The sequence below is a fragment of the Salmo salar genome, chromosome ssa18 (genome assembly GCF_905237065.1).
Source record: "Salmo salar chromosome ssa18, Ssal_v3.1, whole genome shotgun sequence".
NCBI lineage: Eukaryota > Metazoa > Chordata > Actinopteri > Salmoniformes > Salmonidae > Salmo > Salmo salar.
In genome coordinates, this window is record NC_059459.1 from 2,220,414 (window position 1) to 2,234,982 (window position 14,569).

The 14,569-nt window shown below is 44.1% G+C and overlaps 1 protein-coding gene across 1 annotated transcript in view; it reads right to left on the bottom strand.

Annotated features, from left to right (window-relative positions):
• The window catches only part of cdh23 (cadherin-related 23), an 834,383-nt gene that overhangs the window by 365,833 nt on the left and 453,981 nt on the right, over positions 1–14,569 (bottom strand). The window contains exon 10 of the mRNA XM_045700638.1: positions 2,543–2,655. Coding sequence (XP_045556594.1) covers positions 2,543–2,655 — 113 coding nt within the window. The remainder of the gene's footprint in view (positions 1–2,542; positions 2,656–14,569) is intronic.

Below are 14,569 nucleotides of genomic sequence, written 5' to 3' on the forward strand. Positions count from 1 at the left end.
GAAAATGTCTCAGGGTTTTGCCTGCCAAATGAGTTTTGTTATACTCACAGACACCATTCAAACAGTTTTAGAAACTTTAGAGTGTTTTCTATCCATATATAATAAGTATATGCATATTCTAGTTATTGGGTAGGATTAGTAACCAGATTAAATCGGGTACATTTTTTTATCCAGCCGTGCAAATACTGCCCCCTAGCCCTAACAGGTTAAACAGCGGTTGACATGCTTCGAAGTACGGTAATGGAATATTTAGATATTTTTTGGCACGAAATGCGCAATGCTCGTAACCCTTATTTACCCTTCGGATAGTGTCTTGAACGCACAAACAAAACGCCGCTGTTTGAACATAACTATGGATTATTTGGGACCAAACCAACATTTGTTGTTGAAGTAGAAGTCCTGGGAGTGCATTCTGACGAAGACAGCAAAGGTAATAACATTTTTCTTAGAGTAAATCTGACTTTGGTGAATGCTAAACTTGCTGGGTGTCTAAATAGCTAGCCATGTGATGCCGGGCTATCTACTTAGAATATTGCAAAATGTGCTTTCACCGAAAAGCTATTTTAAATTCGGACATATCGAGTGCATAGAGGAGTTCTGTATCTATAATTCTTAAAATAATTGTTATGTTTTTTGTGAACGTTTATCGTGAGTAATTTAGTAAATTCACCGGAAGTGTTCGGTGGGAATACTAGTCACATGCTAGTCACCTGCTAATGTAAAAAGCTGTTTTTTGATATAAATATGAACTTGATTGAACAAAACATGCATGTATTGTATAACATAATGTCCTAGGGTTGTCATCTGATGAAGATCATCAAAGGTTAGTGCTACATTTAGCTGTGGTTTAGGTTTATGTGACATTATATGCTAGCTTGAAAAATGGGTGTCTGATTATTTCTGGCTCGGTAAGCGAGCGTCCCACCTAGCCCATAGAGGTTAATCACATTAATGATAGTGACGTCACGACAAGTTCTATCACAGTCGTGTTGTCAGCAAACTTGATGATGGTGTTGGAGTCGTGCGCGGCCACGCAGTCATGGTTGAACAGGGAGTACAGGAGGGGACTAAGCACACACCACTGAGGGGATGTGTTGTTGCCTACCCTCATCCCTGGCGGCGGCCCGTCAGGAGTCCAGGATCCAATTGCAGAGGGAGGTGTTCAGCCCCAGGGTCCTGAGCTTGGTGATGAGCTTGGAGCGGACTATGGTGTTGAATGCTGAGCTCCACACACTCAAAACTGTTTGTATCCCAAATGGCACCCTATTCCTTATAGTGCCGTATGGGCCCTGGTCAAAAGTAATGCACTATAAAGAGAATAGGGTGCCCTTTTGGATGCAACCACTATCTAAGCTGGACTAAAGTTGGGAAAATTGTTTTATTACTACAGACACCATAGAAAAGGGAAGGAAAATCACCATATTATAAACTTACATAAATGTACAAATCTACAAAAATACATTTTTATTTTGGTCTATGAATTTTCTCCTAGTTCGCTGTAATGGTTGATTTCAATCAAGAATAACGATTGAGGTGGGAGGGGTATATTATCAAATAAGATGTGATGGAATTCCCTGTTTGCATTATTATACTAATGCTCTTAGATAAATGGTTCTAAACGGTTCGCTGTTTCTACCTGGAACAATGTAAAGGGTACTTCTACAGGGATAAGTCGAATAACCCTTTATGGTTTTAGTTAGCACCTTTTTTTCTAAGAGTGTACACACTCATACACACACTCTCAACGTGCAACTCTCACACACGCACACACACACCTATTTGTGTGTCTAAACCAGACTAAAGGTTCTGGTAGAAAGCAGTCATCAAGATTCACTCTGAGAAAACTGTCTTTTAACCAAACATCTCTCCACCTCTTCCCCCTCTCCCATTGCCACACTAAAATTAATTTCATGCCCCCTCTCTCAAACTGTGGGAACCATTTGGTGAGGAGAGGAGGAGAGGAAGCAGAGAAGTGTAAGTAAGGAGATGAAGAAGCCAGGGGTGAGAAGGAAAGACTCACCAGGGGTGAGAAGGAAAGAATGCACCGAATTGAGAGAGAAAGAGAGGGAGAGTGAGAGAGACTTCTCACGGCTCAGTGGAGGGATATTCGGAATCTACATCTGGCTCAGAAAGACAAAGATGAAGAGGGAGAGAAGGAGCAAATAATCTCCAAAGCATTGGCCTGGCAGGACTCCATCAACATTAAGAACATCTTCCATTCCTTCATCCTCCCAGGTTGCTCCCAAGGAAGTCTAACTGTTCTCTAAATATGAGGATCTCAGCAGGGCCCTGTCATAATAAGCCTTAGGGTGGGGTGTGAAAATGCACACCTGGAAGATTATACCTCACATCCCAATGCCTTGAATTAAGTACTGATGATGTATTCTATACTGTACCAGCATACAGGATGTCTTAATTCAAAATGTGCGTACTGTATGTGACTGGGAAGGTTTACAACTAAAGAAAATGTAGAGTGGTGGTGTAGCTATATGTTCAGTTTAGGTCTCTCATCACTCCCAGGCCTAAACACAAACAGACAGACCTTGACGGTGAAAGTGAATCCGGATGAGTAGAGGGGATTCTCTCTGTCCAGCTGTCCATTTACCGTCAGAGAGCCACTGATGTAGTCCAGAGCAAAGATACTGTTGGTATTGCCTGGAGGGATGAGAGGAGAGGGGGAGAGAGGGAAAGGATGGAAGAGAGGGGGGGGGGTATTAGAGGTTGAGAGAGGGGGAGGAGAGAAAGAGAGAGAGAGAGAGAGAGAGAAGAAGGGGAGAGAGAGTCAGTGATCCTCATCTCTCCGACTAAGGTCTGTAGCGGTCATGAGATTTTGTCAGCCGGTGATTGTCATTGAAATAACTGCTGGTCTCATGGTAATTGACTATTAATTAACATCAACACATTCAGCATCTCCGTCTTCTATGCATAGCCTACAAGCCACTGATGCGGACCGTTGGAACATCTACATATTAAAAAGTTGAAAAATCCATTTAATATAGCTTACACATTTCAAACTCAATTCTAGACCTTGAAGCCAGATCTGCAGCATTTTTCCATTGTTCCCCTCTATTCAGGGATGGATCTAGACCTGTGACACCAGGTGTGTGCAATTAATGATCTGGTAGAACATAAAACCAGCAGGCTCCAGACTTCGGAAAGAGCTGAGTACCCCAGGCCTACACCATCACAATAAATCCATTATTTATTTTAGACAGGTCTCAAGAAACCTTATGATTATGAAGAAAATGTAGCCTATGTCAGAAAATCAGAATAGCATATTTTTAGTCTTCCTTACGTTAGGCCCTGATCTGGCTATGCCATATGGCTGTGGGCTACAGTAGTTCATATAGCATGCAATATTTGCTTATAATTCCAATGACATTATTGAATAGTAAGAACAATTAAATTGAACATAGCTGAGTAAAATAGAAAGGATATTTTCCCCCAAACTATTTGAGGGAGTACGCATCTGTGGCTATTCTGTGTTGAGTGTTTACCAAAGAAACAGGTCCTCCTATATGTTTAATTTAGAGTTATTTATGCAACTTTAGTTGTGATACAAACATTAGGCTATATGTTTAGATTTCTAATACATTCTAAGGCGGCAGGATGCAACGAATTTTGATTTCAAAAAGTTGCATGAAAGGGAAGTACTCTGCTCTGTTTCTAGCGCAGGCTGCACACATTTCATCAGTCTCTCATTCACAATTTGACAAGCACTTGTGTCACATCCTGATCTATTTCACCTTTCTTTGTGCTTGTCTCCACCCCCCACCATGTGTCGCCCACCTTGCCCATTGTCCCCAGTGAATATATACCTGTGTTCTCTGTTTGTCTGTTGCCAGTTCATTTTGTTCGTCAAGCGTGCCAGCATTTTTCTCCTTGCTCCTGTCTGTCTCTAGTTTTCTCGGATCTGACCATTCTGCCTGCCCTAACCCTGAGCCTGCCTGCCATTCTGTACCTTGTCACATCACACTGGATTATTGACATCTGCCTGCCCTGACCCTGAGACTGCCTGCTGTTTCTGTACCTTTTGGACTCCGATCTGGATTACTGACTTCTGCCTGCCCTTGACCTGTTGTTCTAGTAAAAAACTTTTGTTACTTCGACATTGTCTGCATCTGGGTCTTCCCTAAAATGTGATCATACGAACTGACCATGACTGACCTAGTAGATTCGGACAAGCTCCGCAACGCCATCTCCTCACAAGGAGCCACCATTGAAAGGGACAAGGAGTTGCTTCATGGTCTCGTGGAAGGGTTCCAGACCTTGGCCGAATGGCATGACCGAGCGTTGAACACATTGCTGGACCAATTCCATGGGTTGTCTGTTAGGCAGCCTCTCATGACGGTAACCTCACAGCCCCTCAGTAACCTGGCTGTTAGCAAGGCTGCCTCCCCAGCTTCCCCGGTTTCCTGGGAACCCTGCTTACCTCCCCCTGAACGCTTCAATGGAGATTTGGGCACCTTTCGGCGTTTCTCACTCAGCGTTCCCTCATCATCAAGCTTCAGCCCTCCTCCTTCCCCTCGGACTGCTCTAAGATAGTGTACCTCATCACACAATGTCCAGGAGGGCTCTTGCCTAGGCTACGGAAGTATGGGAACAACAGTAGGCCGTATGCTTCCGTCTGGGGGAGTTTGTGGTGGAGGTAGTTTCCGATGCTCCATTGTCCTGGAGAGAGGCTGCCCGGAAGTTACTCCAGCTTCGGCGAGACTCCCGCAGTGTGGCAGACTATGTGGTGGATTTCCGCACATTGGCAGCTGACAGTGACTGGAACCCGGAAACGCTGTTCGACATGTTCCTGAGTTACAGGGGAAGTAAAGAATGAGCTTATAATCCGGGAACTACCGACGGATCTCGACTCACTCATCGCCTTGACCATTTGGATTGATGGGCGACTACGGGAACGAAGGAAGGAGATGAGATTCGATTTCACTTGCCTGCCCAAGGATTCCAACTTGCCTCTGAGGCATCCCGAAAGTCCCTGACAGCTCTGTTGCCGAGAGGACCCAAGGCTACCCAAGTTTCCCCGAAGTCTGCCGATTCACCTCTTCCCGAGCAAATGCAACTAGGCAGAGCTAGGCTGTCTCCAACCAAACAGCTATACAGGCTTCACACAAAGAGTTGCCAGTATTTCGTCTCTACCTGTCCAAAAAATACCAGGCTCACTGGTAGGAGCGAGTACTCTGATGGGCCATATGGAGAACTTTTCCTATCCCCTTACTCGCACCCCTTTTCATGTTATTTTGCTCTGGGAACCAATCGGAATCTCTCCGTGTACTCATCGTCTCTGGGGCCGATGAGAGCTTTATGGACGCTACCCTGGCATCTGAGCTGGGCATCGCCACTCAGCCCCTCTCCATTCCCATGGACGTTAGAGTGCTGGACGGACGCTCTATAGGCCGGGTCACCCACAATACCACCCCCATCAACCTACGTGTGTCAGGGAACAACAGCGAGACGATCCAATTCCTGCTCATTAAGTCTCCTCAGGTTCCCGTGGTATTGGGATTCTCTTGTCTCCAGTGTCACAATCCACTTGTTGACTGGTCTGCTGGTGCCATCATAGGCTGGAGCCCGTTCTGCACATGCTCATTGCCTGGGGGCTCGGAATTTGCACCGGACTTCTCCGCCATTCCCGCAGTCGTGTCTTTGGCATCATTAAAGTAAAGACTGTTATTTTATCAAATCAATTCTCTGTAATTATTATTACGTGATTAAACTAATCATGTAAATGTAATTAACTAGGAAGTTGGGGCACCAAGGAAATTCTTCAGATTACAAAGTTATAATTTTCCTAATATAACTCTTCAGATATTTTTATATCTGATCAATTCGTTTTCTTATTAAACTGTTATGGATAGGGGGCAGTATTTTCACGGCCGGATAAAAAACGTACCCGATTTAATCTGATTATTACTCCTGCCCAGAAACTAGAATATGCATATAATTATTAGCTTTGGATAGAAAACACTCCAAAGTTTCTAAAACTGTTTGAATGGTGTCTGTGAGTATAACATAACTCATTTGGCAGGCCAAAACATGAGAAGATTCTGTTCAGGAAGTACCCTGTCTGACCATTTCTTGCCCTTCTTGATTATCTCTATCCATTACAAAGGATCTCTGCTGTTACGTGACACTTCCTATGGCTCCCATGGGATCTCAGAGCCCGGGAAAAAGCTGAATGACGTAATTACAAGCCCTGGCTGAAACACACGAGCGCTTTTGCTAAGTGGTCTATCAGCGGACAAAGGGCTTCATGCTCGTGCACGAGACGACACCATGTTTTTATTCTATCGTCTCTGAACGGATTCAACGACTCCCGGTCGGAATATTATCGCTTTTTTTATGATTTTAAACAGCGGTTGACATGCTTCGAAGTACGGTAATGAAATATTTAGAAATCTTTTGTCACGAAATGCGCCATGCGCATGACCCTTATTTACCATTCGGATAGTGTCTTGAACGCACGAACAAAACGCCGCTGTTGGAACATAACTATGGATTATTTTGGACCAAACCAATATTTGTTATTGAAGGAGAAGTCCTGGGAGTGCATTCTGACGAAGAACATCAAAGGTAATCAAACTTTTCTAATAGTAAATCGGAGTTTGGTGAAGGCTAAACTTGCTGGGTGTCTAAATAGCTAGCCCTGTGATGCCGGGCTATCTACTGAGAATATTGTAAAATGTGCTTTCACCGAAAAGCTATTTTAAAATCGGACATATCAAGTGCATAGAGGAGTACTGTATCTATAATTCTTAAAATAATTGTTATGTTTTTTGTGAACGTTTATCGTGAGTAATTTAGTAAATTCACCGGAGGTTTGCGGTGGGTATGCTAGTTCTGAACATCACATGCTAATGTAAAAAGCTGTTTTTTGCAAACGTTCCACCTTGCCCAGGGAGGTTAAAATGGGATATAATAGTTGTATATTTGAGAATTTGAATTATGAGATTTTTGTTGTTTTGAATTTTCCGCCCTGCTATTTCACTGGCTGTTGGCAACGCGTCCCACATGTCCCAGAGAGGTTTAACATCACCTTACATCATTTCACAAATAGTTTCATCTTTACTCATTGTTATACAAGAATTAGATGCAAACCCCATAATTGAGAAATGTACATATTCAGAGATATAGCTTTATCTGTTTACTGTCCTCTCTGAGGTCACCAAATGAAACACACTAGTCATACCCGTCCCTTAAGTGTCCACGGACCATTCCCACTTTCTCTCAAGTGGACATTTTGTATCAAATCCTCATTTTGGGGATTTAGGGGTTCGCCATATGAAATCATTTGTTCTCTCTATGTGTCTCGTTCTGCATGGCCACTTCCCCTCCGCCACACCGACCCTATGACTGCGGGATTGACCTTCTGCAAGTCACCATTCCACCCCGGGGAGGACTGTATTCTCTGTCGGGACCAGAAACCAAGGCTATTGAGACCTATATTGAGGACTCCTTAGCTGCAGGGTGTATCCGTATGCCTCCCCCACCGGCACAGGGTTCTTTTTTGTGGAGAAGAAGGACAAAACCCTGTGCCTGTGGATCAACTACATCACGGTGAAGAACCGCTACCCGCTACCACTCATCTCCTCGGCCTTCGAGCTGCTCCAGGGGGCCACAGTGTTCTCCAAGCAGGAACTACGGAATGCCTACCACCTGGTTGGATACGGGAAGGGGACGAGTGGAGACTGCCTTCAACGCGGCCAGCGGTCACTACGAGTATCTGATCATGCCATTTGGCCTGACCAATTCTAGCAGCTGTGTTCCAGGCTTTGTTTAATGATGTTCCCTGCGACATGTTGAACAAGTTTGTCTTCATCTACCTCAACGACATCCTTGTCTTCTCCTGCTCCGCCCAAGAACACGTCCGACAGATTCTCCAACGCCTCCTGGAGAACCAGCTTTTTGTGAAAGCAGAGAAGTGTGAATTCCATTACTCCACCATCCACTTCCTGGGTTACATCATCGCTGCAGGGAGTGTATAGATGGATCCTGGGAAGGTGAGAGCGCTGGTGGATTGGCCCCAGCCTACATCCAGGCAGCAGCTGCAACGTTTCCTGGGATTCGCCAACTTTTATATTCGATTTATCCAGGGTTACAGCACCCTGGCTTCCCCCCTGTCTGCACTCACCTCTCCCAATGTTCGGTTCACATGGTCCCCAGCTGCTGACCGGGCATTCCGGGATCTCAAACACTGTTTCACCACAGCTCACATCTTGGTTCATCCTGACCTGTCCCGCCAGTTTGTGGTGGAGGCCGATGCTTCGGATGTCGGAGTGGGGGCTGTCCTGTCCCAGCGGTCTGCCCTGGACCTCAAGTTACATCCCTGTGCCTTCTTCTCCCATCGCCTCAACTCCACGGAGAGTAACTACAATGTGGGGAATCGTGAGCTTGTGTGGACCGACCACAAGAACCTGGATATCTCCGCATCGCCAAGCTTCTCAATTCCAGGCAAGCTAGGTGGGCTTTGCTTTTCACCTGGTTCAACTTCTCCCTCTCATACCAACCGGGATCCAAGAATGTCAAGCCGGATGTGCTGTCACACCGCTATAGCCCCTGGACTAGTACCCCGGATCCCAAGACCATCCTTCCCACTTCGTGCCTGGCAACGGCACTCAGCTGGGGAATAGGGAAGCATGTTCGTGAGGTACAGAGTTCCCAGCCGAGCCCCAGGGGAGCCCAGATAACTGGATGTTTGTTCCTGATGCGGTCCGCTCCTCTGTCCTGGATCCGGCCCACTCCTCCAAGCTTGCCTGCTACCTGGACTCCTGTCGGACCTTGGCCTTTGTGCAACAGCGCCTTTGGTGAACTACCATGGTTCCTGATGCCCCCGTGTTAGTTGCCGCATGCATGATCTGTTCTCAGAACAAGACTCCTCGACAAGCTCCGGCTGGTCTCTTCAACCTCTGCCTGTCCCTCACCATCCCTGGTTTCACATATCCCTAGACCTTGTCACGGGTCTCCCCCCGTCTGATGGCTACACCGCAGTAGTGGACCGGTTTTCCAAAGCCACCCACTTCATTCCTCTCCACAAGCTACCCTCTGCCAAAGTGACGGCCCAGCTCATGGTGCAGCACGTACTCCGGATCCACAGACTCCCAGTGGACATGGTCTCCGACCAGGGTCCTCAGTTCTCGTCCCAGGTCCGGCATGTGTTCCGCACACTTATTGGGTCGTCGGCCCGCCTGTCCTCCGGGTTCCACCCCCAGTCCAACGGCCAGTCAGAGCGAGCCAACCAAGACCTGGAGACGACTCTTCGCTGCCTGGTCTCCGTCAACCCCACCACCTGGAGTCAGCAACTGGTGTGGGTCGAATACACCCACAACACCCTTCCTTGCTCTGCCACGGGTCTCTCACCCTTTGGTTATCATCAGCTCCCGCTCTTCCCTGAGCAAGAGGAAGAGGTCGGCATACCTTCAGCCCAGATGTTTGTCCGCCACTGTTGTCGTACCTGGAAGAGAGCCCGGTCGGCCCTTCTCAAGACCACTTCCAGGTATCGACGACAAGTGGACCGCCACCAGACCCTGGCTTTCCGGTATTGTCTTGGGCAGAAGATATGGCTGTCCACCCGGGATCTGCCCCTTTGGAAGCAGGTTTGTGAGGCCCAGTGTCTCCCCCCAAAACAATCCACCGCCTGCACTCGAATAGCAAATGGACGTTACATGCAGTTGCTTTTTTAATATGCCAGGTAGGCTACACCATTTGTAAAGCGGATGAATGTGCTTTATTGTTAAGGATTTAAAAAGATATGCTAACTGTGGATAACAGTCATTCAAGTTCAGTATAGCTAGCTAGAAATACGATTCACATTTCTTGCTAGCTAACCAAATTACACATGCATCTCTAGCTGTAACCACCGAAAAAAAGATATGAGGGGAAAATGTCAGTCATGTTAGGCTTGGTGTTTTTAGCTTGCTAAATACATAGCTAGCTACACAAATAGATAAGCTAGACCAGAGATGTCAAATTCAATCAGCGCACGGGCCATGTTAACCTGTTAGGGCTAGGGGGCAGTATTGACACGGCTGGATAAAAAACATACCCGATTTAATCTGGTTACCACTCCTACCCAGTAACTAGAATATGCATATACTTATTACATATGGATAGAAAACACGCTAACGTTTCTAAAACTGTTTGAATGGTGTCTGTGAGTATAACAGAACTCAAATGGCAGGTCAAAACCTGAGAGATTCCTTTACAGGAAGTGGCCTGTCTGACCATTTCTTGAACTTCTTTTCCATCTCTATGTTTTACTAAGGATCTCTGCTCTAACGTGACACTTCCTACGTCGTCCATAGGCGCTCAGAGCCCGGGAAAAACCTGAATGTCGTCATCCCAGCCCCAGGCTGAAACACATTATCGCCTTTCTCAAGTGGCCGATCAAGGGACTCTGGGCTTAGGCGCGTGACCCGACCGCCCCCGCCTTTGTGATTTTTTTCCTCTGTTTGCCGAAAAGGAGATTCCCTGTCGGAATATTATCGCTTTTCTACAAGAAAAATGGCGTAAAAATTGATTTTAAACAGCGGTTGACATGCTTTGAAGTACGGTAATGGAATATTTAGAATTTTCTTGGCACGAATTGCGCCATGCGCTCGACCCTTCTTTACCATTTCGGATAGCGTCTGGAACGCACGAACAAAACGCCGCTATTCGGATATAACGATGGATTATTTTGGACCAAACCAACATTTGTTATTGAAGTAGCAGTCCTGGGAGTGCATTCTGACGAAGACAACAAAAGGTAATCAAACTTTTATAATAGTAAATATGATTATGGTGAGTGCTAAACTTGCCGGGTGTCTAAATAGCTAGCCCGTGATGCCTGGGCTATGTACTTAGAATATTGCAAAATGTGCTTTCACCAAAAAGCTATTTTAAAATCGGACATATCGAGTGCATAGAGGAGGTCTGTATCTATAATTCTTAAAATAATTGTTATGCTTTTTGTGAACGTTTATCGTGAGTAATTTAGTCAAATGTTAGCGAATTCCCCGGAAGTTTGCGGGGGGTATGCTAGTTCTGAACGTCACATGCTAATGTAAAAAGCTGGCTTTTGATATAAATATGAACTTGATTGAACAAAACATGCATGTATTGTTTAACCTCTATGGGACCGGCGGGACGAATTCGTCCCACCTACGTAACATCCACTGCCAGCCTGTGGCGCGATTTTCAAAATCTTCAAAATCCTATTACTTCAATTTCTCAAACATATGACTATTTTACAGCCATTTAAAGATAAGACTCTCGTTAATCTAACCACACTGTCCGATTTCAAAAAGGCTTTACAACGAAAGCAAAACATTAGATTATGTCAGCAGAGTACCAAGCCAGAAATAATCAGACACCCATTTTTCAAGCCAGCATATAATGTCACCAAAACCCAGAAGACAGCTAAATGCAGCACTCACCTTTGATGATCTTCATCAGATGACAACCCTAGGACATTATGTTATACAATACATGCATGTTTTGTTCAATCAAGTTCATATTTATATCAAAAACCAGCTTTTTACATTAGCATGTGACGTTCAGAACTAGCATACCCCCGCAAACTTACGGGGAATTCGCTAACATTTTACTAAATTACTCACGATAAACGTTCACAAAAAGCATAACAATTATTTTAAGAATTATAGATACAGACCTCCTCTATGCACTCGATATGTCCGATTTTAAAATAGCTTTTGGTGAAAGCACATTTTGCAATATTCTAAGTATATAGCCCAGGCATCACGGGCTCGCTATTTAGACACCCGGCAAGTTTAGCACTCACCATAATCATATTTACTATTATAAAAATGTCATTACCTTTTGTTGTCTTCGTCAGAATGCACACCCAGGACGTCTACTTCAATAACAAATGTTGGTTTGGTCCAAAATAATCCATCGTTATATCCGAATAGCGGCGTTTTGTTCGATGCGTTCCAGACACTATCCGAAATAGTAAAGAAGTGTCGCGCGCTTGGCGCAATTCCTGACAATAAAATTCAAAGTATTCAATTGCCGTACGTCGAAGCATGTCAACCGCTGTTTAAAATCAATTTTTACGTCATTTTTCTCGTAGAAAAGCGGTAAAATTCCGACAGGGAATCTCCTTTTCGGCAAACAGAGGAAAAAAATCCCAAAGGCGGGGCGGTCGGGGTCACGCGCATAAGCTAGTGTCTCTTGATGGGCCACTTGAGAAAGGCGATAATGTGTTTCAGCCTGGGGCTGGAATGACGACATTCTCTTTTTTCCCGGGCTATGAGAGCCTATGGACGACGTGGGAAGTGTCACGTTAGAGCAGAGATCCTTAGTAAATGATAGAGATGGCAAAGAAGTTCCAGAAATGGTCAGACAGGCCACTTCCTGTAAAGGAATCTCTCAGGTTTTGACCTGCCATTTGAGTTCTGTTATACTCACAGACACCATTCAAACAGTTTTAGAAAATTTAGGGTGTTTTCTATCCATATGTAATAAGTATATGCATATTCTAGTTACTGAGTAGGAGTGGTAACCAGATTAAATCGGGTATGTTTTTTATCCAGCCGTGTCAATGCTGCCCCCTAGCCCTAACAGGATAACATAATGTCCTAGGGTTGTCATCTGATGAAGATCATCAAAGGTGAGTGCTGCATTTAGCTGTCTTCTGGGTTTTTGTGAGATTATATGCTAGCTTGAAAAATGGGTGTCTGATTATTTCTGGCTTGGTACTCTGCTGACATAATCTAATGTTTTGCTTTCGTTGTAAAGCCTTTTTGAAATCGGACAGTGTGGTTAGATTAACGAGAGTCTTGTCTTTAAATGGCTGTAAAATAGTCATATGTTTGAGAAATTGAAGTAATAGGATTTTTAAGGTTTTGAAAATCGCGCCACAGGCTTCAAGTGGCTGTTACGTAGGTGGGACGAATTTGTCCCGCCTAGCCCATAGAGGTTAAATAAACACAACAAATTCTCGGGCCAGACATAGCCTTATTGTTTTTACAAAAAAACTTGCAACTGCGACCCAAACGGGCCATTGTTTTATTAGAAAAAATATGGCCTTTTATAATGTCCAATTATGTACATAAGGTTGAAGTCGGAAGTTTACAGACACTTACTTAGGTGGGAGATTTTAATACTTGTCTTTCAACCACTCCACAAATTTCTTGTTAACCTGTTGGGTCTAGGGGGCAGCATTTGCACGTCTGGATAAAAAAAATGTACCCGATTTAATCTGGTTACTAATCCTACCCAGTAACTAGAATATGCATATACTTATTATATATGGATAGAAAACACTCTAAAGTTTCTAAAACTGTTTGAATGGTGTCTGTGAGTATAACAGAACTCATTTGGCAGGCAAAACCCTGAGACATTTTCTGACAGGAAGTGGATACCTGATGTGTTGTATTGACTTTAAACCTATCCCATTGAAAAACACAGGGGCTTAGGAATATTTTGGCACTTCCTATTGCTTCCACTAGATGTCACCAGCCTTTACAAAGTGTTTTGAGTCTTCTGGAGGGAGATCTGACCGAACAAGAGCCATGGAACGATGATGTCCCATTAGACACCTGGCGCGCGTGTTCATGTTGGGTACCCTCGTTCCAATACGTTATAAAAGAGTATGCATTCGTCCACCTTGAATATTATTCATCTTCTGGTTAAAAAAGGCCCTAATGATTTATGCTATACAACGTTTGACATGTTTGAACGAACGGAAATATATTTTTCCCCTCGTTCATGACGAGAAGTCCGGCTGGCTTACATCATGTGCTAACGAGACGGAGATTTTTGGACATAAATGATGAGCTTTTTTGAACAAAACTACATTCGTTATGGACCTGTGATACCTGGAAGTGACATCTGATGAAGAGAATCAAAGGTAATGGATTATTTACATAGTATTTTCGATTTTAGATCTCCCCAACATGACGTCTAGTCTGTATCGCAACGCGTATTTTTCTGGGCGCAGTGCTCAGATTATTGCAAAGTGTGATTTCCCAGTAAGGTTATTTTTAAATCTGGCAAGTTGATTGAGTTCAAGAGATGTAAATCTATAATTCTTTAAATGACAATATAATATTTTACCAATGTTTTCTAATTTTAATTATTTAATTTGTGACGCTGACTTGACTGCCGGTTATTGGAGGGAAACGATTTCCTCAACATCAATGCCATAGTAAAACGCTGTTTTTGGATATAAATATGAACTTGATAGAACTAAAAATGCATGCATTGTCTAACATAATGTCCTAGGAGTGTCATCTGATGGAGATTGTAAAAGGTTAGTGCATCATTTTAGCTGGTTTTATGGTTTTGGTGACCCTGTCTTTGACTTGACAAAACATTACACACAACTCTTGTAAATGTACTGTCCTAACATACTCTAAATGTATGCTTTCGCCGTAAAACCTTTTTGAAATCGTAAAACGTGGTTAGATTAAGGAGATGTTTATCTTTCAAATGGTGTAAAATAGTTGTATTTTTGAAAAATTTGAATTTTGACATTTATTTGGATTCAAATTTGCCGCTCTTGAAATGCACCTGCTGTTGATGGAGTGCACCACGGGTGGCACGCTAGCGTCCCACCTAG